A 25,809-nucleotide genomic window follows, 5' to 3' on the forward strand; every position below is an offset into this window, starting at 1 on the left:
TCTTCCATTTCAAGTAATATGCTTGTCAGAAGCTGGCATACTGACACCAGCTGCATTTTTTTAAAAGCCTTTTTTACAACTATTTTGCAACTCTAAAAAATGTTCCACAAAAGCATTCTGGTTTTTTATTTTGAAAATATGGTAATTTTGCACCTTGTTAAATCTTTTGTTATCATTACATACACATTGCTATGATAACTGTGTCACCTTGAACACCCACAGATTTCACCTTAATTTTCCAAAGCATTTCAAACATTAGTCTATGCCATTTATTAAACTGTAACAACCATCCCACCTCTTTTTCCTTGGAGCACCAACCTCTCCATCTCTGCTGAAGAGCAAGGGAAAAAAAACCCAAATTCTCCAAAACCTTAATTTAAAGGGGTCAAATATCTTCCCAAATGGAGCCTGCATTATGACATCCCCTATCTACTCTCCTATGATAGAAATGTCACACTTAGGAATGGAATTTGCTGTTTTGGTCTCAGAAGTTTATTAGTTAGTGACTTGGGTCTTAATGATCATGATGGTCAATTTACTTCCTCTCTCATTAGTTTTCCATTACGAATGATAGCTTATAACTCTGCATAATCATATAATAAATAATATGCAAAAAACTTACTTGTGAAGCATTTAGGGTTGCCACATACACAGTATACATGACAAAAAGCCGTAAGATCAAAGAAATAAAATAATTCACACAGCTAACAGTACATACCTTCTCCTCCATCCACTGGCACAAACCCTTAGCAATACCACTAAACTACTGTATACCATGACAGACTGCATACCACAACCTCAGTCTGACCTCCTGCACACATGCCTTTAACAAACTATCCCTCCCAACACTATGAGTTGTGGATGTTTGGTGTCATAGTGTGCTGTATTAGGAGGAGGTAGTTTGGTAAAGGGGGGGTGATAGAAAGCTGGCATCCCAAGAGGGCAGAGTTAAGGCTGCAGTGCATAGTACACCTCTACCTCAATATAACGCTGTCCTCAGGAGCCAAAAAAATCTTACTGCGTCATAGGTGAAACTGTTATATCAAACTTGCTTTGATCCAGTGGAGTACGCATCACAGCCCCTCCCGGAGCGCTGCTTTACCGCGTTATATCTGCATTCGTGTTATATTGGGTCGCATTATATTGGGGTAGAGGTGTATGTGGTACATGAGAGTTATGGTAATGTTAAGGTGTGTGCATTTTCTCAGGTGGGAGGGAGAAAGGATGGTGTTTCTAGGTAATATAAAGCTTACTTGGGATTTGTGAAAACACCTTCCCCTTCAATATCAATTGGCAAAAACATGGCAAATATATCCTCTCTTATAATCTACTTCCACTAAGGTTTTCCAATTATTATTCTTTTTAAACTTCCACACAGAAGTCAGAGGTTATGGGGCACAGTGGAAAAGCCATGTGGGACTGATTCTGTAGTAGGAGGAACCTATTAAAACCTATTCCCAAAGCTATAAACATTTCCAGTGACTTCAATATTGCTGCTTCAGCTGCACAAACAAGTAGTAAATGAAAAGAAGCTGTCTGTGTGAGCTTCTTTGAGGATGGGGGACAGGATAACCATATTTGCAAATGAAATGTGAGAAGGGCACAATCAGCAGAGAGAACTTTCTATTTTTAAATTTCTAAGAACGCAGTTATTTGATAATTTAATACAAACAAGTAGCACTATATAAATAATTCACAGTAAATAATTTGACTCAGCCTTTCTGTTCAAGAATCCTCCAAAAGCATCTTATAATTTTATCGATTTATTAATTGTTTGAAATTATACACCAAATACTTTCTAATATTTCCTGTTCTATAGATTGCTGCCAATCAGTTAATTGCATGCATTCAATATACTTAATGCGGCATGTTCTGGTTAATTTGGACCCTAGGTTACACATAGTAATGTTTCAACTGGGTCATGGAACAGAGGCTGTACATTTTGTGTTGGCTGATTATCTTTAGTCATCATTAAGACAAGGTCAGCTTTGCTCCAAAACTAGACAGATGTAGACAGATCATAGAATATCAGGATTGGAAGGGACCTCACGAGGTCGTCTAGTCCAACCCCCTGCTCAAAGCAGGACCAATCCCTAGACAGATTTTTACCCAATTTCCCTAAATGGCCCCCTCAAGGATTGAACTCACAATCCTGGGTTTAGCAAGCCAATGCTCAAACTAGTGAATGAGGTGACTCATTAAGTAGAATATCTCACTTCAAGCACATGATACAGGTGCTCCAAAATCTACATTGACTGCCTACTGCCTTCAAGTGATCTTAAGATGTAGCTTTTAACTTATAAAGTCTTAAATGGCCTGGGACCTGCCTAATTAACAGATCATCTCTGTCCTGTAGAATGTACATAGCTGTGGTCACTGGAGGTGTATGAGCTAGATTCCTTCCAATTTAAATGCGAGAGGGTACCTGGCAGAGTATTTTCCATGAAAGTACCTCAGCTACAGAATCCACTTTCCTCCTGGTCAAGAGGAACTTCATTAGTCTACCTTCCCTGTTGAAGGAAAAGGCCCAGGTAGGGACTACCAAATTGTGGAGGTAAATGCGTGGTTATGCAGGTAGTGTCAGAGAGAAGGCTTTGGATTCTTCAACCATAGGATGTTGTTCCTGGAAGAAGGATTGCTAGGAAGAGATGGAATCCACCTAACAAAGAGAGGGAAGAGCATCTTTGCAGGGAGGTTGCTAACCTAGTGAGGAGGGCTTTAAACTAGGTTCGCCGGGGGATGGTGACCTAAGCCCAGAGGTAAATGGGGAAATGGGATACTGGGAGGAAACACAAAGAGAATGGTGTAACAGGGGAGACCTCCTGATTCATTCTGAGAAAGTAGGGCAATCGGCTAGTTATCTTAGGTACCTGTACATGAATGCAAGAAGACTGGGAATCAAGCAGGAAGAATTGGAAGCCCTGGCACAGTCAAGGAACTATGATGTAATTGGAATAACAGAGACTCGGTGAGGTAACTCACATGACTGGAGCACTGTCATGGATGGGTATAAACCATTCAGGAAGGACAGGTGGGGGAGAAAAGGTGGATGAGTTGCACTGTATGTAAGGGAGCAGTATGATTGCTCAGAGCTACAATATGAAACTGGAGAAAAGCCTGTTGAGAGTCTTTGGGTTAAGTTTAGAGGCAAGAGCAGCAAGGGTGATGTCATGGTGGGCGTCTGCTATAGATCACCCAACCAGGAAGATGAGGTAGACCAAGCTTTCTTCGGACAACTAACAGAAGTTTCCAGAATACAGGCCCTGGTTCTCATGGGGGACTTCAATCACCCTGACATCTGCTGGGAGAGCAATACAGCAGTGCACAGACAATCCAGAAAGTTTTTGGAGACAATTTCCTGGTCCATGTGCTAGAGGAACCAACTAGGGCCCATGCTCCTCTTGACCTGCTGCTCTCAAACAGAGAAGAATTGGTAGGGGAAGTAGAAGTGGGTGGCAACCTGGATAGCAGTGATCATGAGATGGTCAAGTTCAGGATCCTGACAAAAGGAAGAAAGGAGAGCAGCAGAATATGGACCCTGAGTGATGTTGCAGTCTATATGATTTTATAAAAATATGATAATGGGTGAATATAATGTAACTGGAATATTCTTCATGCAAAAGGTCTCTTGTAAGGTATCATTACAAAGCTTATTGTCTATTGAGTGTGGTCATCCTATTTGTGTGAAGGTATCACTCTTGTATCTGAAACTAGAAATATGAAATACAACTCTGAGGGCCTATTGTAATTGTGCAAAGTGTAGGCCATTAATGGTGGTTTGGAATCTTAATGGCTCCCATTAACCAGGACAACTGACTATAGATGGCTCTATTTGTAGGCAAGCCTTCCTGCGAGTCACGGTAATATGACGGGGAAAGGAGTCCAGGAGAGCTGGCTGTATTTTAAAGAAGCCTTATTGAGGGTGTAGGAACAAACCATCCCAACGTACAGAAACAACAACAGTTATGGCAGGCGATCGGCTTGGCTTAACAGAGAAATCTTTGGTGAGCTTAAACACAAAAAGGAAGCTTACAAGAAGTGAAAACTTGGACAGATGACTAGGGAAGAATATAAAAATACTGCTTGAGCATGCAGGGGTGTAATCAGGAAGGCCAAAGCACAATTAGAGTTGCAGCTAGCAAGGGATGTGAAGGGTAACAAGAAGGGTTTTTACAGGCATGTTAGCAACAACGTGGTGGTCAGGGAAAGCGTGGGACCCTCACTGAATGGGGGAGGCAACCTAGTGACAGAGGATGTGGAAAAAGCTGAAGTACTCAATGCTTTTTTTGCCTCAGTCTTCACAGACAAGGTTAGCTCCCAGAACAGGTTAAGGACTATTTAGAAAAGCTGGACAGGCACAAATAAATGGGTCTGGATCTAATGCATCTGAGGGTGCTGAGGGAGTTGGCTGATGTGACTGCTGGGCCATTGGCCATTATCTTTGAAAACTTGTGGCGATCAGGGGATGTCCTCGATGACTGGAAAAAGGCAAATATAGTGCCCATCTTTTAAAAAGGGAAGAAGGAGAATCTGAGGAACTACAGACCAGTCACGCTCACCTCAGTCATCGGAAAAATCATGGAAAAATCAAGGAATCCATTTTGAAGCACTTGGAGGAGAGGAAGGTTATTAGGAACAGTCAACATGGATTCACCAAGGGCAAGTCATGCCTAACGAACCTGACTGCCTTCTATGATGAGATAACTGGCTCTGTGGATATGGGGAAAGCAGTGGACGTGATATATCTTGACTTGAGCAAAGCTTTTGATACGGTCTCCCACAATATTCTTGCCAGCAAGTTAAAAAAGTATGGATTGAATGAACAGACTATAAGGTGGATAGAAAGCTGGCTAGATCGTCGGGCTCAAGGGGTAATGATCAACTGTTCGAAGTCTAGTTGGCAGTCGGTATCAAGCAGAGTGCCCCAGGGATGATGGGATGGATTGCACCCTCAGCAATTTTGCGGATGACACTAAGCTGGGGGGAGAGGTAGATAGGCTAGAGGGTAGAAATAGGGTCCAGAGTGACCTAGACAAATTGCAAGATTGGGCCAAAAGAAATCTGATGAGGTTCAACAAGGACAAGTGTAGAGTCCTGCACTTCGGATGGAAGAATTCCATGCACTGCTACGTGCTGGGGTCCGACTGGCTAAGTGGCAGTTCTGCAGAAAAGGACCTGGGGATTACAGTGGACGAAAAGCTGGATATGAGTCAGTGTGCTCTTGTTGCCAAGGCAACTACAGCATATTGGGCTGCATTAGTAGGAGCATTGCCAATAGATCAAGGGAAGTGATTATTCTCTTCTATTCAGCACTGGTGAGGCCACACCTGGAGTACTGCATCCAGTTTTGGTCCCCCCAATACAGAAAGAATGTGGACTAACTAGAGAGAGTTCTGTGGAGGTGGAGGGCAATGGAAATGATTAGTGGGCTGGGGCACATGATTTATGAGGAGAGGCTGAGGGAACTGGGTTATTTAATTTGCAGAAGAGAAGAGAGAGGGGGGATTTGATAACAGCCTTCAACTACCTGAAGGGGTATTCCAAAGAGGATGGAGCTAGGCTGTTCTCAGTGGTACCAGATGACAGAATAAGGAGCAATGATCTCAAGTTGCAGTGGGGGAGGTCTAGGTTGGATATCAGGAAAAACTATTTCACTAGGAGGGTAGTGAAGCACTGGAATGGGTTACCTAGAGAGGTGGTGGAATCTCCATCCTTAGAGGTTTTTAAGACCTGGCTTGACAAAGCCCCTGCTGGGATGATTTAATTGGTCCTGCTTTGAGCAGGGGGTTAGACTAGATGATCTCCTGAGGTCTCTTCCAACCCTAATCTTCTATGAATAGTCAAATTTGAACCAGAAACCTACAGGCGGAAGGATCTGTAAAAATTTTGACGCAACATTCGGAATGTAAATGTTAAACTCAAATATATTATAGAATATCTTCTTTCTTAGGGAGCTGTTTGAAAAATGGGAAGTTAGTTTTGATTCTTTTAAAATCAGAATTCAGAAAAAATTGACAAGTTCTATAGCAGATTGAGAAACAGGCTGAATTTTCTGAGAAAATGCTTGCAAAAAAAGTTATCCCAATCTTCTCATTTAAATTTCAAGTTTCAATGAAAAATTTTGCTTAAAAACATCAAAATTCAGAAAATTTCAATCAGCTCTGCTTTCTTAGTTTAAATCAGCAACTCTAAAACATGGAGCAGAAGTTTAGCAGGCTCCAAACAGATGGGAATGGCTTGTACCATCATTTCACCAGGCTAGAAATCTAAGATCCAGGTTTGGCAAGTGGAAATTCAGCAGATGTCAGAGTATGTCAAGATGAGATAAAAATGCAGCTGAATGATGGTGTGGTGGTAATGGTGAAGGGGAGAAAAACAGATAACTTCTATTAGAAGAGTGCATAATAAAAGGACAGGACTGGGACACTGTCAGGAAAGGGAAAAATATTGGGTTCACAATAAGCATTGGATAGAAAAAGGATAGAACCATTTGTACTATCATGGCGGAAGAGATGGATAGCTGGAATAGTGTGTGAAGGAAATACAGCCACAAGTGATTAGCGGAATGGCAGTAGGTAAGCGTAAGGTTATGCTGGAACAGAACGCTATTACACCTGTACCCCGATATAACACTATCCTCAAGAGACAAAAAATCCTACTGCATTATAGGTGAAACCGCGTTATATCGAACTTGCTTTGATCCGCAGAGTGCGCACCCCCCCGCCCCGAGCACTGCTTTACCATTTTATATCCAAATTTGTGTTATATCGGGGTAGAGGTGTACTTTCTTTTCCTATAGTGGTGCAGTACTCTGGCCATTCCTATTTGTGAGGACAGAAAGCTAAGCAGCCAGAGTTATCATCAGGCTGGGAGAGCTTCTTCTAACGCTGCCAGGTCTTGCAGTGTTCTGTTAGTTTGCCAAATCTGCTCTTTACTCTGCTCCAATCCTCTGCATATGTTTCTGTCTTCAGATCATGACAATTGGAAGACAGCAAAAGTACCACCCAGGTACTCTTTCTTGTTAGTAAAATATGGGGTGAGAAGGAAAAAAAGACAGAGGTACTAACACATGCAGTGAGACTATGTTCAAACAACACTTGTGTTACTGATGTACCTTGCTAAAGTTGCTCAGTGGATACAGCATTTCCCATTGGTGCTGTCCAGACATACCTCTTTCCTTTTACTGCAAGAGGCACTATACCCAGCCTCAACAACTTCACTGTGGCAGGTACATGCAGCAGTAGGAAACAGAACAAGTAGAAAGTCATGGACCGTGAAATAAGCCCTTCTCCATGCTGCTGGAAGGGCCCCAGCCGGGGGCTCCTAGCTGAGAGTCCCAGTTGGGCTGGGGAGGGGGGAAAAGAGACCAGACCTACCTCCGGGTACCTTTTGGGTTGGGACCCCCACGGTCACAACACTGTGAAATTTCAGATGTAAACATCTGAAAACCTGAAATTGACCAATTTAAAAACCCTCGGGCTGTGAAATTAATCACCATGAATTTGATAGGGCCCTAGGGATGCGACAGGAGGAGGAGAACAGACAGACAAGTATTGAGGACACAGAGACAAGAAAAAGCTAAGGACCAGGATACTGAAAATTGCAAGAAACAAGAAAAAATAGGAAAGAGGCAGAAAAAACTCTCTTGCTGCCTCAACATTGTCTACATCAAATGAAGAGCCAGCGGGCATCACCCTACTAGGGCTTCGCTCCTGGATCCCTTATTAAATGCCTAAGCAGACTCCAAACCCTCTCCCCCAGTTTATAATTAAAAAACAACCCCCTCCAAAAACAAAACAAAAACCCCACTTTCATGTGGGTCTATAGCTCCTGCACAATCTCAACTACACCACTGACAATCTCAGAATTAGTATACTCCTGTCCTGTTCCTTCTTAATTATCACTAAGAAGGGTGGGAGAAGCCCATTTTCTCACTGAATAAGCAGACAGACTCTCAAAGTATAAGCCTGACTATGATCTGTGGGCAGACTTCTACACAAACTGAGATTTTCCTGCTCATAGCCAGTGGAGTTATGAATAGTTCTTCACACGTATATTGATAGTGAACCTACCTGAAAGTCCTGATCATCTATTCCAAATCTCTCTCTCAGATTGCGGAATACCACTGGACAATATTCCTTAAATTTGAAATGACTTGGCATGTTTTCTCTGAAATAGAATGAAAAACAGCAAAATTCACATGCATGTTCAATTAAAGAACTCAGGACAATAACATCTTAAACTTTTGTACAAAACAGAGACAAAGCAGACTTAAGAGTCCATCTACTCCAGCCTCTATCAGGTCTATTTTCTCTCTTTTATAGACATACACATAGGGCTTGGTAATCAGCTATATAAGAACCGGATGAAGTCCATACATCTAACTTTTGACAAGTCTTCACATCTGGATTAAAAAACAGTGAAATAATTTTCCCTTTGCCCTACTAATGCTCTAAAGGAGAAACCTTAAATTGGATTATACAAGGATTCAACTATGACACCAAAAAACTCAGAGAAACATCAAAGCTTTTATAAAACACGGACTCCTTTAATGATGGATTAGTTTTAAAATCCTATAATTAACCTCCCTGTTATACTCAGAAAGAGTAATTGCTGCTACTTCTCTTTGAACTTTGCCACAAATTAGAAGATAGAAAATAATGGAATCATTCCATTTTCTAGAATATTTTTACCTTCATTTTATCTTTATAAAAGTGCACATGCTATTATTTTGTATGTGAAACACACAATGACTAATGTACATTGCTGAAAATAAATGCCTGAAGTCATTATTTTGCTAAATCATTCTAATAAATTTCTAACTAATTCCATAGTTTATCATATAACAGAATGGGGTAATATGGTCAACATTTTATATGATTTCATATCAGGGATTATGAAAAGGTGTACATTCCTTATTTGGCTTTGAAATACTCTCTATCCCACTGTTTATACTGATTTATACCTTTTTTTGTTTCAGATATCAAAAATCACTGTACAAAGATTTATGCATTTAAAATACCTAAACAAAAATTTCCATCAGAAACAGAACAATCATTTTCTAGGTATAACATATTCATGGGTAATAATATACCATATGGCCAAAGAGTACTACCCAGTAGGCCCTGCTGTTGCTTTTTAGAATATAACAGATGGTTGTGTTTATCACAGGATTTAACTTAATCAGCAAAACTTTATTCCCATTCATTGAAAAATAACAGTTTATAGAATTTTGTAAAATATCGCTGCCAGGGGGCTTTATCCCCCCTTTACAAAGGGTTGTTACTTGCACTTACTTGTTGAAAAGGTGATTGTCCACCTTTATCTTTGAATATGCTTTGAAATCATCTGGCATCAACATAATAGGGATTTGAACATGGCTCAGTTCATTGATCTAGAGGAGAAGAAAAAACAAACATTTAATAACATTTTAGCTTTGCTGACACTTTACAAATACCCTCTACACATGACATCGGGCAAAGATGGTATGTTTAGTTTGTTTTAAAACTTGTTAAATTCAGGAGAACAAATCCTAAAGCAATTTCAGTTTTTCTGGATGAAAAATTTAATGACATTTTAAAGTTACATGTGTCCAGTTTTATCAGTAAATGTGGCATAGTTACTTTGAATTATTGTTAGAATGACCGATGTCATCAGTTGCCTGTTCAGTAATTTTTTTTAAAGTGTTGCTTTGGTCAGGGGCCAGCTATGATGGAGAGAGTAGGAAAAGCATTCCTGATCTATATTGTAGTAAGTGCCAAGAACCTCCAAAGTACTCTTGGAAAGTACTACTTCTCAGGAATGTCAATCAGATGTGAAATCAGAGTAGAAATTGTGTTTAACCATGAAAATGCTGCTCCTGTTTATTGGGCAAAACTACTTTTCTACCCCAGATCATTTGTCACAATTTTGCCAGATTTCATACACTAATTACTACTTTCCCTTACAGCCTAAACTAGTCTCTCTCCCCTCTCCTCTCAGTATGTGCTTGAGTCCTACTACTGCAACTGTATTGAAAATAGATGCCTTGATTTAAACATTTCTTCTTACACATCTTCTCACAGTCCACCTTTTAAACACCTCAAAGTAAGTATATTTCCAATGAATATTTTAAGGACTGTTACAGATCCATTTGAATGCAATTTCTATTATTGTCTGATGGGTGCAGTACTATCATCACCATAGTGGAAGAGGAGTTGAAAGAGCTAAGAACACAGATAATGAGATGGCAATAATATTGATTTGAGCTAAGGCCATGGCCTAGCGATACCTCCATGGCAGCTTGCTGTGCTAACTTGGGTAACCTTCTGCTTCTGGGTTAACAGAGCCTGGAAATGCCATGGAGGTAATGTGCTCAGATATGGACCTGAAGAAAAGTAGGACAGAGAAGTGCTTTGAGTAGCTTCCTGAAGTCATCTTCAGTCATATCAGGAGTGACAGAGATTGAATAGGTACCATACTAAAAAGTGACCCCCTAAGCTTAGAAGACATCCAGGGATCCAGAAAGTCTTTAAAAACAAAACAAAAAAACCCACTTGTATTTAGAATTTGCTTTTGTTTCAATGGTAATGGTTCCTTATAGGGCAGCTATAAAATTTAATTGAAAGAAAGCCCTTGTTACAATGAAGAATTTTATGGCAATGTATCACATTAAATCAGTGTAATATAATAATGACTACAATTATAGGTCTCAGTTCAATTCCTGTATTGAATCTGCCAATGCAGATTAACAACAATTCTACCAGATTTTATTGTCAGATCTCAGAGGAGCACCCTACTGATGATAGTAATAATAATTCCAAGTAAAAATAAAGTGTAATATTTTTCACATAAAATCATAGTAATAACGGAACCAGACACATTACCAATGAATAATATCACTAATGATCTCATTTATGCTTCTTGCACTTTTTAACTGAGAAGACATTCTTTTGTTTTTATGTGATACAATGTCTCATTGATACGTCTATTTTAGTCGAAAGTTGTGGTAGAAGGGAAAAGTGCAGAGAAACTAGGGAAAGATAAGATACTTTTTGATGCTAGCCAAACAGATTAAAAAGAGCAACTGCTTAAAAGAACATTGTCAGGTTAAAAGTATTAGAAACAAAACAAAAAAAACACAACAAATGTCTTTGCCCAGGTTCCATTTATTATTAAATCTTTATATATATTTAATTTAGGCTTCAATCCTGCACAGGACATATGTAACTTATATGATATATGTCATATATGTAACTTAGGCCTTGATTAACATGAGGGCAAATACTTGAATCTGCATGGAGACTCACTAACTTGGGGTAAATTGGAGAATTAGGGCCTTATCCAGATAGGCAGTGCAAAAAGTAACAAAAATCAATTAGTTTCTAGTTAATTTCAAGTTCTGGTTCATGTACAATGCTGCTATGTCTGGGATGCAAACATAGAGGAAGAATGTTTGGGTTATCCTGTTTCCACTGGAATTTTATTTCTTAAATTAATAAAAACATTTATTCACCTTAATTTTGGAATACTGTAAACTTGTTTTAACAAAGCCTAAATTCTGGGGTAAATCTGACTTGACAGTATCCCTTTAAACTAGGGAATGTTTTAGGATTATATTTAAAATTTCAAAAATGACCACTTATGTCACACTTTTAAGTTCATTACATTTATTTTTTAACATAAATATTGGTAATTGTTTTCATACATCAAAAAAACTTCACAGGTACTTCACCTCTTTTGAAAACAAACATGTTTTTGTTGTTGTATTTATTACTCTCAAATTTTCCAGCACAGTATTTGAACCACAGCTTAACAAACACAATAATTAGCACTGGTTGCTCTCAGTGGACTACAACAAGTTTTAACTTGGTAACATAGTGGAAAAACAATTTCAATCTCTTATGACTGCCCAGCATGAACTACTACCTGAAAATGATCTATTTTTGTTTATGAATCAAGTGCTCAATAGTCCTTTCAAACCATTAGTGAAAAATCCATGGAGAAAGATCACCAAATACTATACCCAGAAAGTATTTTTAGTCATGGCTCTTGCAGGGTCTGGATCCTGGTCCTGAAATTGAATTTGCATTGACAGATCTTTGTGCTCATGCAGAGCCCTGTGAGCTTCAGTGAGGTTTTAAACATGGGAAAGCCTCCCTCTATGTGGAGCCAAATGGAGGAAGAGAGCCTTAGTTTGCCCACCAGGGAAGAGTCTTGCACTGGCAAGGATATGGGGTAGAGATGACCTAATATGTAGGATTCTAATTTCCAGAAGTTTAATTGTAAATATTATACAAATGGAGTGGTATAGGAAGGTTTCACTGAATCAGAGTAGTGGTTTGTGAGTGGCTTGAAAAATCCACTTACCATGAACTTTTGGAGAAACTGAGCTTTCTCACGAAATAAAAATTAAGACGTTACTCCTTACAAATCTGAAGTGGGTGTAAACCAATGTAGTGCTGCCTTCCTAAATCTGCAGCCAGACAGCTCCACTGCTATCTCTGCTGCTTACAACTTTCCCCAGTGACAGCAGGGATCCTTGAAGTTCATTGCAGTTACTTGGATCCTTGAGGGCAGCAGTGAAATTGATAAGAATCAATTTTACTTCAGTGCTGTTTTGGAAAGCTCTGAGCAACTACAGAGATGGGCACTGGAGTTATTTAACAGAGAACAGGGCCCAAAAGGCAAGTCTTTGGGGATGGGCAAAGTGGTGCACCCTTCTGCACATATCACAGTATCCAAGAGGTTCTAGGAAGAATGCTCCTTCCTCCCAGAAGTCTGAGCAGCCTCAGAATCCCTGGATTAGTAAGTGTTTGGTAATTTTTTCAAGACCTACTTGTAAAAGCATCCACAGAACCTAATAAATCACTGTGACACATTCTCATTAAAGACAACGAACAGTAAAAGCAGCAAGAACTATTGACTGAGCACTCACTACCATCTAAAATATGCAGTCTTTGGTTGATTTCACTGTTCTTCATAAATTCACACTGGAACAACCTGCACTGATGATTCAGTAATGATACAGGACCATACTTAACCATCATACAAAAAGCTGGATAAGAGATAAACATACAGATATCTTACAGTATAACAGTTTGTTATAACAGATAACAAACATGGATGTTTAGATTTGCTTGCATATAATTACCTACTGTTTTAGGTAGCTTTAGTTATATTAAAAGTGTCCTGTTCTTTCAAGTAGGAGACAGGCACTCTACACATCAAATTCTGGCTGCTTCCTGGAATGAAGGAGAACAGATCTTCAAGTAGGCACAACCACATGTTGCCAAAGCAGCACCAGTGTGTGTCTGTATTCTGGTCACAAGCACTCTTACGTGTTTTAAGTATTAAAATAAAAACTACTAATTATGTTTAATTCACGCATCTTAAAAAGGTAACCCATTTAATGTAAATTAAATTTATTCAGCAAATTTAGGATTTTATATGCAGCTGAACACCATCAGATTTTCTTAAATCTGTTCACTGTTCTAATTTGCTGGAAAATGTCTATGACTAAGACTTGGTCTATAGATTGTCCATGAGCAGTATGGTGTGATAATTTGATAACTGAAGTTCAAGCTGTGTTGCTTAGTTTTAATTGGACTCTCAGTCATATTCAGTCATTTCTTTTCCCTGACTGAATAAATGTAACTAAGAATCAGATGTACGGTGGAAATATTTGTATTTACATATCAAACATTTGCTTTCTCCAGAATTCACATAAAATTCACTGTTTTCCACAAACATTCTTTCCAGCAAGCTCTTTTGCTAGATTATGAAGAAAAATACATCAGAAAGGAGCATTAATGCAACCTAACAGGATTTAACTTTGTTTGAGAAAAAAACAGATTGTCTTAAGGTATTCACTCAGTCTTTGAGAACTGACTGTCATATACTCTGTCTCTTCTAGAACAAAATAATACTGCATAAAACCAAATGTGACCTTTAATTGCCTCAGTTAAGGAATGACACCTCCTAGCACTACAGACCATCAATTAACTTAAACCGTTCAAGCACAACGTCTAATTCTTCAAACACTGCTACGAAAACCTTCTAGCTCTGACGCATGGCGTGCATGCACACCCATGATTGGAATATATATGAACCATCACTCAAAGAAGGTAGACTTCTTCATGTGCTAATATTTTCTGTAGGCTAGTTTTAACCTGACTAGTTTTGTAGCTCTGTGCAACAAAGAAAGGGATACCATGTCATCAGCTCACTGTGGAAACTGTAACCATACAGATAAAGCAGCTTTTGATACAAGAGGGGAGGAGAGCAGGGGTCAAAGGGCCTCATTCTCCACTTCATTACCCCTATTTTATGCTCATGTAACTCACTTAAGCCAAAATAAAACCAGTGCAATAGAATGGAGAATTAGGCCATGTCTACACCAGAAATGCTTTGCTGGTATAGCTATGTCCGTATACTGTACCAGCAAAACATTCCTAGTGTGGATGATGATGTACGCGCAAACCTGCACTTTTACTGGTATAGCTTATTCCATCGCCACCAGCCCCCATCCCGTGAAACAAGATATACTAGCAAAACTGTGCTTTTGCTAGTGTAACTGCATCTACTCTCTGGGCTTTTGCTGGCACAGCTTCTGGGATTACATCTCATCACATCCCTGACCAACAGAGCTATCCTGGAAGAAATCTGTAGTATAGGGTAGCCTCAGGCTTATATGAACACATAATCAGCACATCTCAATCAATATTAACAATGTAATTTTGTCACAATGAGGGCTGTTAACTTTTTCACTTACGACCAATAAGTAAATAAAACAAGTAATCATCTTTTAAAGATACTTAATAGAGTAAGCCGCACATCAGATATTTTATACCTTTTAAGTGTTTTAAACCAATGACAAACCTGCGCTTTGGGATAACATTCAATCTCATGCTCTTTTTGTTTTAAGGCCACCTCTGACACAGAATTTAAAGTAATATTTATATGAAATCAGACACGAAGTATTTTGTACATGCCTCCACACAGAAGTTAAGCACACATACCTCTCAGAATAGTGCTTATACCAATGCTGCTTATTCACATGAGAGAAAAGAAAAGTTATTGATTTAAACGCCATTAGAGAAAAGTGAGGAGGGAAAACAAAACATAAAATTGTTAATAAATGAAATGTCATTTTCAAGGTTAAGAGTGTAACACCAACAGCTATAACTGAAAACTACATTACAACAGCTATAACTCAAAAGTTTAAAAAATAGTTGGAACTGTTCTATTGGCAAAGGTCATGAAATAAAACTGCTGGAACATTCATTTTCTTCTTAGCTGTTTCTCTTGAGTGCAATGAAGTCACACGTCTATAATGATTTCCCACAAAAGCTGATTAATATGCACCAATAAAGTATTAGGGCTTCATGCATGAAGAAAAATAAATAAGAGATTCCTGTTTGCAAAGGACTCAAAACCAAGTATATTAATTTAATTACTATTAGACAAGAGAATAATCACTTACAGCATAAACGAAATAAAATTATACCTATTTGTAGTGAAATGGGAACGCTACTTTCAGTGCAATCTCTGGTACCAGCCTCTCTCTCTTAAAATTAAGCATGTGTCCGGACTTTTTTTTAGTCGCATAGGTGTGAATTTTTGCCCTATTTTTGTCATCTTTCAATTCATGATTTAAAACAGAACACTATCAACCTACTCAGTAACAAAGAGGTACTTTCTTTAGGGAAAATAAGCCCATATTTTTTATATGTTAGTAATAGGTTGAAAAGAAAAAAACTCTACAGGAATGCCCTGACCTGGAATTTGAAACAGTGAAAAAGTTTGGAAAGGGAGCTGAAGACATTTTGTGCTGCAAACATTGTAAACTAGAAATATAGAGAAAGACAAATCATAATGCTGAACATCTCAACAGTAAGTCTCACCTGAAATTAAAGCAAGTCAAGGAAAGGTAACACAGGCTTCGTAAAACAGTTTGGGAAGAATGAGACAAAAGCAGCAGCTGTGGATTTTCCATTTACTGTGCTTTGTAGAGATTCCAAATAATGATGTCTGTGGTTCAATCTTTTTATTAGCTCTGCTTCATATGTATACTGCATACTCCATATATTGCTCATCTTTTGCATGTAGCTATTGACTACGCAATCAAAACTGTTGCATTCTGGGTGGTCAACACATTTGTGCTACATTTTCCAGTAATATATAAATATGAAAACAAGCAAAGGCAAGCTTTTTAAAAAAAAAGTCTGTGAAGGCAACAAGGTGAGCCTAAGAAGTTTGCATGTGCTCCCTTGTGTTGTGCCATCATACTGGTTTTCCTGGATCCAGGCAGCAGGATTCATTCCTGGCCATTGGGACAGCATAACAGACCTTCTCTTTAAAGAAGATGATGCAGTCACCTCAAATAAGACAATGGATGATTGAGGACAATGGAAACCAGTGAGAACTGTAATGCAAGTTAACTTGTTTGTGTGTATTTTTTGGAAAAAATCTATGGGGTTCATTTGCAATTAGAAACAAAATGTACCTTAAATGTATGTCTGCTCTGCATACAAGTAATTTATTGCTGCTTGTATTCTGACAGAATGAAACCTAATGCTTAATTTCTTACTGTAATTTACAAGTTGATGCTTATGTACATGGTGCCTTAAAAGAAGTGAAACCTCAAGTCAGCGGGCTCCAAAAGGCAACTCCTTTCATCTGCAATGCATGCTTTCACATCAGAATTTCAAAGCAAACTAAAGCCAACTATACCCCGCAATATATTTGATGGACTCTATGGATCAGGATCTCTTTTTGCCAACTGTAAAGTGTTTGATCCATTTGTCAAGCTCAGATGTCATGCAATTTTAGCAACTATGAAAATATGCTGTGTATTTTCCCATGCAAGACAGAAGAGTTCAGGAATGATTTTGACTTATACATGGCATGTGAAGTGCCCTGTGATGACAGCATACTAGCACTTGAATACTGGAGAAGTAAAAACAAATACAAAAATCACTGCCTGTCATGTGCAGTGCAGAATTACATGCATTTGGAGTATCAGTAACTTCAGAGTCTGTGGAAAGATTATTCAGTCTGTTCAGACAGCAAAATGCTACACATGCCTCTCCTAAGACCAACTTGGGCAGCTAAATGTTTTGTACTACAGTAAGTAGGTAAGTTCAAAATTGGACAGCTCTCTCAACTTCTTGCAACTGTGAAAATTCAATAGATAAAAACAGGAAAAAATGCTTAAATCCCATAATTTCATGCAACCAAGAAAATTAAAATAGATTTTAAAAAATGATTAATATAATATGTATCTGCCAAAATGACCATTAAAAAAACCCGCACCTAATTCCACCAAACCCAAGTATAAACATATGCACTACAACCTTGACTATCTGAACTTTAGCTATCCAGAACACCCTATGATCTGGAGCAGTGCTGCATCAACAGTTGTCTACTAATTACTAAAGCTATCATTAATCACAGTTAACTAAAGCAATTAACTTAAAACAAATTAATTTTTTAAGTCAAGTTAATCATGATAAATAGCAGTTTTAATTTCACTTAAACAATAGAATAGATCAGAGATCCTCAAACTTCATTGCACCGTGACCCCATTCTGACAACAAAAATTACTACACAACCCCAGGAGGGGGAATGAAGCCTGAGCTCACCCGAGCCCCACCGCCCCAGGAGGGGGTACCAAAGCCCGAGCCCCACCTCCCCTGGTGCAGAGGGGGGCCCCAAGCCCAAAGGCTTTAGCCCAGGGGCAGGCAAACTTTTTGGCCTGAAGGCCACACTGGATTTGCTAAATTGTATGGAGGGCCAGTTAGGGGAGGCTGTGCCTCCCCAAACAGCAAGGCGTGGCCCGGCCCCCACCCTGTATCTGACACCGCCCCCCCTTCTCACCCTCTGACCACCCCAACCCCCCCCCCCAGACTCTTGTCCCATCCAACCCACCCTGTTCCCTGTCCCCTAACCACCCAGGACCCCCCACCCCTGACTGCCCCCCACCACCCCATCCAACCCCTCCTCGCATTCCTGACTGCCCCCCTGGAACCTCTGCCCCATCCAACCACCCCTTCTCCCTGACCACCCCCAGAACCCCTGCCCCTGACTGCCCATCTTTGCCCCATCCACCCTCCCCTTCCTAACTGCCCCCCCGCAACCCCTGCCCTCATTCAACCCGCCTGTTCCCCACCCTCTGACCGCCCCGACCCCTATCCACACCCCTGTCCCCTGACCAGCACCCCAAACTCCCCTGCCCTCTATCCAACCCCCCCACCCACACACATACACTCCCTGCCCCCTTACCACGCTGCCTGAACCACCAGTGGCTGTTGGCGCAGCTCAGAGCACTAGGACAGGCAGCCACGCCACCGCGCAACACAGAGCACCAGGTCAGGCGGCAGCTATGCAGCCTGCCAAAACCTCACAGCCCTGCCGCCCAGAGCATTGTGCTGGCGGTGCAGTGAGCTGAGACTGCAGGGGAGGAGGAACAGCATGGAAGGGGCCGGGGGGCTAGCCTCCCAGGCCAGGAGCTCAGAGCCTGGGCAGAAGAGTCCCGCAGGACGGATGTGGCCCACGGGCCGTAGTTTGCACACCTCTGCTTTAGCCCCAGCCAGGGGGGCTGTAACCTGAGCCCTGCTGCCCAGGGCTGAAATCCAAGGGTTTTGGCTTTGGCCCCAGGAAATGGGGCTCAGGTTTTGGCTTCAGCCCTGGGCCCCAGCAAATCTAAACCAGCCTTGGCGACACCATTAAAACAGGGTCATGACCCCCTTTGGGGTCCCAACCCACAGTCTGAGAACTCCTGGAATAGATAAACAAAATAGTATTTTTCAATTCACTTCATACAAGTACTGTAGTGCAATCTCTATTGTGAAAGTGTAACTTACAAATGTAGATTTTTTTTTTAAATAACTGCACTCAAAACCAAAACAATGTAAAACTTTAGAGCCTACAAGTCCACCCAGTCCTACCTCTTGTTCAGCTAATCGTGGATACAAACAAGTTTGTTTACATTTACGGGTGATAATGCTGCCCACTTCTTATTTACGTCACTTGAAAGTGAGAACAAGTGTTAGCACAGCACTGTTGTAGCCAGCATTGCAAGATATTTACGTGCCAGATATGCTAAACATTCGTATCCCTATTCATGCTTCGACTTGTAGATTGCACTTTTATATTTTTTACAGAGCAAATATTTGTAATAAAAAATAATAATATAAAATGAGCTCTCTACACTTTGGATTCTGTGTTGTAATTGAAATCAATATATTTGAAAATGTAGAAAAACATCCCAAAATATTTATAAATTTAAATTGGTATTCTATTATTAACAGTATGATTAAAACTGCGATTAATTGTGATTCATTTTTTTAATCTCACAATTAATCACAATTATTTTTTTTAATTGTTTGACAGCCCTATTAATTACATTAGGTAAATAAATATCTGCACAACAGTGACAAATGGCCCAGGAAACGTTCCCTTCGTTCATCCCCCATGATATTTACCTAAGCAAGGTTGTACTGTATATACATTGTATGTAAAAGGCACACTGAAGCATTTACCTTTTTAAGAAAGGCAAATTTTGGCACTTCAGATTGACAGTGCCACTATAAATAGATGGTTCAGTTTGAAAAAATATCAGACTGCCAATCTCCTGAAACCGCAGTTCAGTCGCAGGGAGAGGGGCGCTTACAGGCAAAATTTGTGTTTGCAACTCATTTTACTCCTGCAGGTTTAGGATTGAATTCACTCTGGCAGGAAAATAGAGGTTGCAGTTAAATTGCAAATAAGGGAATAATAAAAGCCTACTGGACATTGAATAAATAGTAAGGCTCAGCTGGTAATGGTTCTGAAATTAGCATACACAGAGGTGTTCCCAAAAAGCCATCTTACACTGTGACATTTTAAAATAAGCTTAACTAATTTTACATGATTTCAAATCAAGCAATGAATATGCTCAAGTTGTTAGGCATTATTAATAGCCCTTATTTAATTCAGATACATTCCCCCCGAAATACTAGATTACCAGTGCAATGCCTAATTAAGCATTAGGTTTCATTCTGTCAGAATACAAGCAGCAATAAATTACTTGTATGCAAAGCAGGCGGACATTTAAGCTGTGTACAATAAAAGCAGTTGACTGAAGATACTGCATATTTAGCTGGAGTGGACAGAGAACATTGATTCTGTTCTCTAACAGTCCAGTGCATATCTTCTTTTTACACTGCAGCTACGAGCTTGCACAGCATCTTATAGATGTTGTGGCTGGCTAGAAACTTAGAAGAGGAAAGGACCCAAGTCCACTAATGTCTGTTTCCACCCCAGTCAAATCACACAATCAAAATGGGCATGTCCAAGTGATCCCTAACGAGTGCTTCTAATGGAAGTTATCTTTCCATTTAAATTCCATCCATTTTATTTTTATATGCAATACATTAAATATTGGATATCTCATCTTTGATAAGAATGTAAGTATTAACAATCATAAAACATTTCTGCCTTCCTGTCAAATGACATGTCCTTTTTCATACCAACCTCTCAGGGCTGAAGCTAGAATGGTATTGGATGTTTTGTGCTAAACACTGGAGAAAGTCACAATTACAGCCCTTAGTGGTTTCAACAAACTAAACCTAGGTTGCTGTTCTCTTGGCAGTTGCAGATGGCCACAGTTGTACAAGTTGCACTTTTTCCCCCCCAGATCTTTGTGAATGGGTAGACATTTCTCTACTATCTGACTAATGGGCCTGGCAGGGTACAAGTGAACTGGTTTGTTTATTGCTAGTCTGAGAGAAAGACGTGTGGTCTTTTTTGTTCTTTGTATTTTAAACAAAATTTATGTATTTAAATAGAGTGACCATATTTCCCTATGCTGAATATGGGACAGCTGGTAAAATTACTCATATTCAAGCGAGTTGACTGGCAATCAATCAGAACTATGCAGTACAAACGTTCAAATTAAGGTCAAGTTGACTGAGCCCCCGTTAAAAAGAAATACCGCGTAGCTGGATTCTTTTTATTTACCTTCTTATCTTTAAGGTTCACACAGAGAGGGGTGAAACAGACATCCCTACCCCCCCCACACACACACACAGAGGTGAGACACACACACACACACACACTCCTGCACACCTCTCTCACACAGGGGTTTGACCGACCAACCAATCCTCCCCACCCAGCACTCTATGCCCTCCAGGCCTGGCTGGGCCCCTGGGACAGACACGTGGTGGGGAGGCACGCAGAGTCACAAACCCTTCCCTTCCCCACTCCGATTTCTGCCAGGATTCCCACCAGAATGTGGTCAGTAGCAGCCTTTCGGCACTGTGCTAGAGAGAAGGGACAGGAGCTGCTTCCAGTTTGGGGGGGTGGGAGGGAAGGGGGATGGATGTCCTGGCCCATGTCTTTGCAGAGCTCATCTCTTCTTCTCCCCCCTGCCCCTGGGGCTGGAAGCAACTTGTCCCTTCCTGCTCGCACAGTGCTGAGAGGCAGCTAACACCTCCAGGCTGCTGCTGGCCACTGACATAACCCAGCTGCCTCCTGTCTCCCCCTCACCCCCACCCTGGCTACAGTGTGGTCAGGAAGGGGTTATTGTGCACCAGGGCCTAGGAAACCTGACTGCCAGGGCTTCAGATAACTGGCCAGAGAGGTGGCTCAGGAGGGGAGGGTGCTTAGAGGATGGGGCAACCCCACACTTCCTGGGGGTAGGACCTAGGGCAGGGAGGTGGGGGCTGCTGTGGAGCCTGCAGGTTCGGGGCATGAATAGGCTGGAAATTGCTTCCCCTCCTCCCCACTCCAGAGCTTAGCTGAGGGATGGAGAGGCTTCCCCATGCCAGTGCTGTACAGGGCTTTGGCACATACAGGTCTCAGTATCTCATGGCTTTTCTGGGGCATCTGCCCAGCCAGAGGTGGGAGGGAGGGGGGAGGAAGGAGCCTGCTGGCCAGGTTGCTGGTGAGTTGAGTGCTCTGACCAGGGGATGGTTCTCCGCACAATGCTGGAAGCAGGACGTGCCTCACCGGTGGGGCTATGGAGAAGCAGAGGGGATGAGGGGGGCAAAGTAGGGAGAGGACAGTGAGAGGTGGAACATGTAAAGGGCTAATGGGCGGACAACAGAAAGTTTGTAACGGGCTGCCGCCTGGTGCCTGCCCGCACTCACCAGCCATTGCAGCGTGCAGCCAGTGCCGGCCGGAAACGGGACAGGGAGCAGGGCCCTACTAGCCGAGAGCCAGCACACAGCGGGGGCTGAGCTGATGGACCAGCAGGGGGAGCGGCTGGCCCCACGTGCTGCATCTTCGCCCCATCACAAGGTTTGCACACCCACCCCCATCGTCAGCCACTGGACACCCACCCACACACACCCCGCTGGTGGGAGGCCAGCAGCAGGACCCACCAGTACTGATGGGAGGAGGGGGGAGAGACAGAAAATACGGGACAATTTTGCCAGTTTTTAAGAAAAAGTCAGGACACCTGAAAGAGGGCTTAAATATGGGACTGTCCCTTTAGGGTGATCAAATGTCCCATTTTTATATTTAAACACATTTTAAACACTGGGGCTCACTGAATTTGGGCTAGAAGGTGGGGGAGACACAGAGAAGAGACTCCAGAAAAGTAGTAAAGAATCCTGTGGCACCTTATAGACTAACAGATGTTTTGCAGCATGAGCTTTCGTGGGTGAATACCCACTTCGTCGGATGCAAGTCTGCTTTTACAGATCTAGACTAACACGGCTACCCCTCTGATACAGAAAAGTAGTGTTTCCTGGTCTAAATATTGCTATTGGGATAGTGTGTGTCTCCTATTAAAATACAGAGTGAAAGGGAGGTGATTATTTTGAAATCTTTGCAGTCTCACTTCAAGCGCTTGAAAAGGGTGGAAGGTCAGCAGATAATTTTTGTGGAAAACATTTGTTTGTCGAAGACCAACACAGTCATTTTGTAAATATCATTTGACAGTTTAAGATGCACTCAAAGGCACTTTTGCAAGAAAAGATACTGTTATTCAGTAGGAAAACCATGAGCTACAAAAATATCAAGCAAAGTGTATTATGCTGAAATATGAGACTTAGAATTGCTAGGAGTCAAATATGCAGATCTTTGACAGTTCCTCCCCACCTCCCAAGCACAAAGTAAAAATAACTATTCAGACTTTTGTCAGTAACTACAGAATATAGTAGGAGTTTAAATGCCATAGGAGACAGTTCTGCTGTATAAATAATTCCCTAAGTCAGCCTCTAAATTAACACCTACTATTTGACTCTGAGGAAAATATAACGTATTTAATTTTAACTGATATTTTGGGATCTATTTTCACTTAAATGTATGCAGAAAAAAACCTTACCTACCTGCCAATTTAGTATGCTTTGAAGTTTTACCTGTCTGCTAACACCCACCGGTAACCATAGTGTTAGCCTTACTTTCAGGGCCTACCTGTCACTGGATTGGCTTACTCGGCTTCTTCAAAAGCCACCAATGCTAGAAAAGTTGATCTGGTGAAGCCAAGTATTTCTGAAACTATATTAATACAGAAAGGCATAAATTTCACAGAATACTAGATCCTTAACATCTCAAACCTTGTTTTATATTGCATCAAATATTTTTACCTATTTAGGTATTCCAATTGAAGCATCAATAGAAGGGGACTTATTTTTAAAGGAAAAAAAATGTGCTACTTTTGAATTCTTGGGATCTGAGGCCTGGTCTACACTACGCGTTTATACCGATTTTAGCAGCATTAAACCGAATTAACCCTGCACCCGTCCACACAACGAAGCCCTTAATATCGATATAAAGGGCTCTTAATACCGATATCTGTAATCCTCCCCGACAAGGGGATTAGCGCTGAAATCGGTATTGCCATGTCGGATTAGGGTTAGTGTGGCTGCAATTCAACGGTATTGGCCTCCGGGCCAATGGTATTGGCCTCCCACAGTGCACTATTGTGACCGCTCTGGACAGCAATCTGAACTCGGATGCACTGGCCAGGTAGACAGGAAAAGTCCCGCGAACTTTTGAATTTCATTTCCTGTTTGCCCAGTGTGGAGCGCCGATCAGCATGGGTGACCATGCAGTCCCAAATCCATGGACCGTATGGGAGATACTGGATCTGATCGCTGTATGGGGAGACAAATCTGTTCTATCAGAGCTCCATTCCAAAAGACGAAATGACAAAGCATTTGAAAAAATCTCCAGGCTATGAGACAGAGGCCACAGCAGGGAATCAACACAGTGCTGCGTGACAAGCGTAACGGAAAGCCAAAGAATCAAATGGACGCTCATGGAGGGAGGGGGGACTGAGGACTCGAGCTATCCCACAGTTCCCGCAGTCTCCGAAAAGCATTTGCATTCTTGGCTGAGCTTCCAATGCCTGAAGGGTCAAAAACATTGTCGCCGGTAGTTCAGGGTATATGTCGTCTATTTACACCCCTCCCCCCCCCCCCGTGAAAGAAAAGGGAAAAAAATCGTTTCTCACCTTTTTTCAATGTCACCGTATGTCTACTGGATGCTGCTGGTAGACGGGGTGCTGCAGCGCTAAACAGCAGCATCCCCTCCCCTCCTCTCCCTGATGGCAGATGGTACAATAGGACTGATAACCATCGTCATCATCCCATGAGTGCTCCTGGCTGGCCTCGTTGAGGTCGGCCGGGGGCGCCTGGGCAAAAATAGGAATGATTCCCGGTCATTCCCTTCTTTAAGCTTTGTCTCCTGGAGATTCAGTCCTGCCTAGAATACCATAGCAGCTGGAGGCTGCCTCCCCCTTATTTTATCTCACTAAAAAGTCAGTGTTTCTTATTCATGCATTCTTTATTACTTCATCACACAAATGGGGGGATAACTGCCATGGTAGCCCAGGAGGGGTGTGGGAGGAGGGAAGCAACGGGTGGGGTTGTTGCAGGGGCAGCCCCTAGAATAGCATGCAGATCATCATTTCTGCAGGATGTCTGGGGGTCTGACCCGGAGCGGCTGTGCTCTCTGGTTCTCTAGTAGGCTTGCCCCATAGTCTAGGGCAGGACTGACTCTATTTTTAGACAAAACATAAGAAGGGAATGACCTGGGGAGCCATTCCCATTTTTGTCCATGCGCCCCCAGCCGACCTCAGCAAGGCCAGCCAGGAGCACCCATGACTGCAGCAGACGGTACAATAGGACTGGTAACCGTCATTGCCAATTTCTAAAGCAGCAGATGGTGCAATAGGGCAGATAACCGTCTCTGCTACCTTGCAAAGGCAAATGAATGCTGCTGTGTAGCACTGCAGTACCGCGTCTGTCAGCAGCATCCAGTACACATATGGTGACAGTGAAAAAAGGCTAAATGGGCTCCATGGTTGCCATGCTATGGTGTCTGCCAGGGCAATCCAGGGGAAAAATGGCGTGAAATGATTGTCTGCCGTTGCTTTCACGTAGGAAGGATTGAGTGACGACATTTACCCAGAATCACCCGCGACACTGTTTTTGCCCCATCATGCATTGGGATCTCAACCCAGAATTCCAATGGGCAGGGGAGACTGCGGGAACTATGGGATAGCTATGGGATAGCTACCCACAGTGCAACACTCCGGAAATCAACGCTAGCCTCAGTACATGGAAGCACACCGCCGAATTAATGTGCTTAGTGTGGTCGCGTGCACTCAACTTTATACAATCCGTTTTAAAAACAGTTTCTGTAAAAATCGGAATAATCCGGTAGTGTAGACATACCCTGACTCTGAACTACTGTACAAAATCATTAATCAAATAAAACACCTAATAAAATATCTATTAATTCATGCTAAAAAACAGATGTTGTCATTAAAGAATTTTTAGTTGTCATTTTCAGCAGTATGAACATAATGAAGTATCTCATAGGTGAGAGAAGTTC

At 41.5% G+C, this 25,809-nt stretch overlaps 1 protein-coding gene across 4 annotated transcripts in view; it reads right to left on the minus strand.

Annotated features, from left to right (window-relative positions):
* The window catches only part of PIP4K2A (phosphatidylinositol-5-phosphate 4-kinase type 2 alpha), a 188,132-nt gene that overhangs the window by 87,253 nt on the left and 75,070 nt on the right, over positions 1–25,809 (minus strand). For all 4 annotated transcript variants that reach the window (XM_045006242.1, XM_045006244.1, XM_045006246.1 and 1 more), the window contains 2 exons: positions 9,297–9,394; positions 8,073–8,169 (listed from right to left, as the gene is read on the minus strand). In XM_045006242.1, coding sequence (XP_044862177.1) covers positions 8,073–8,169; positions 9,297–9,394 — 195 coding nt within the window. The remainder of the gene's footprint in view (positions 1–8,072; positions 8,170–9,296; positions 9,395–25,809) is intronic.

The sequence above is a fragment of the Mauremys mutica genome, chromosome 2 (assembly GCF_020497125.1).
Source record: "Mauremys mutica isolate MM-2020 ecotype Southern chromosome 2, ASM2049712v1, whole genome shotgun sequence".
NCBI classification, from domain to species: Eukaryota; Metazoa; Chordata; order Testudines; family Geoemydidae; genus Mauremys; species Mauremys mutica.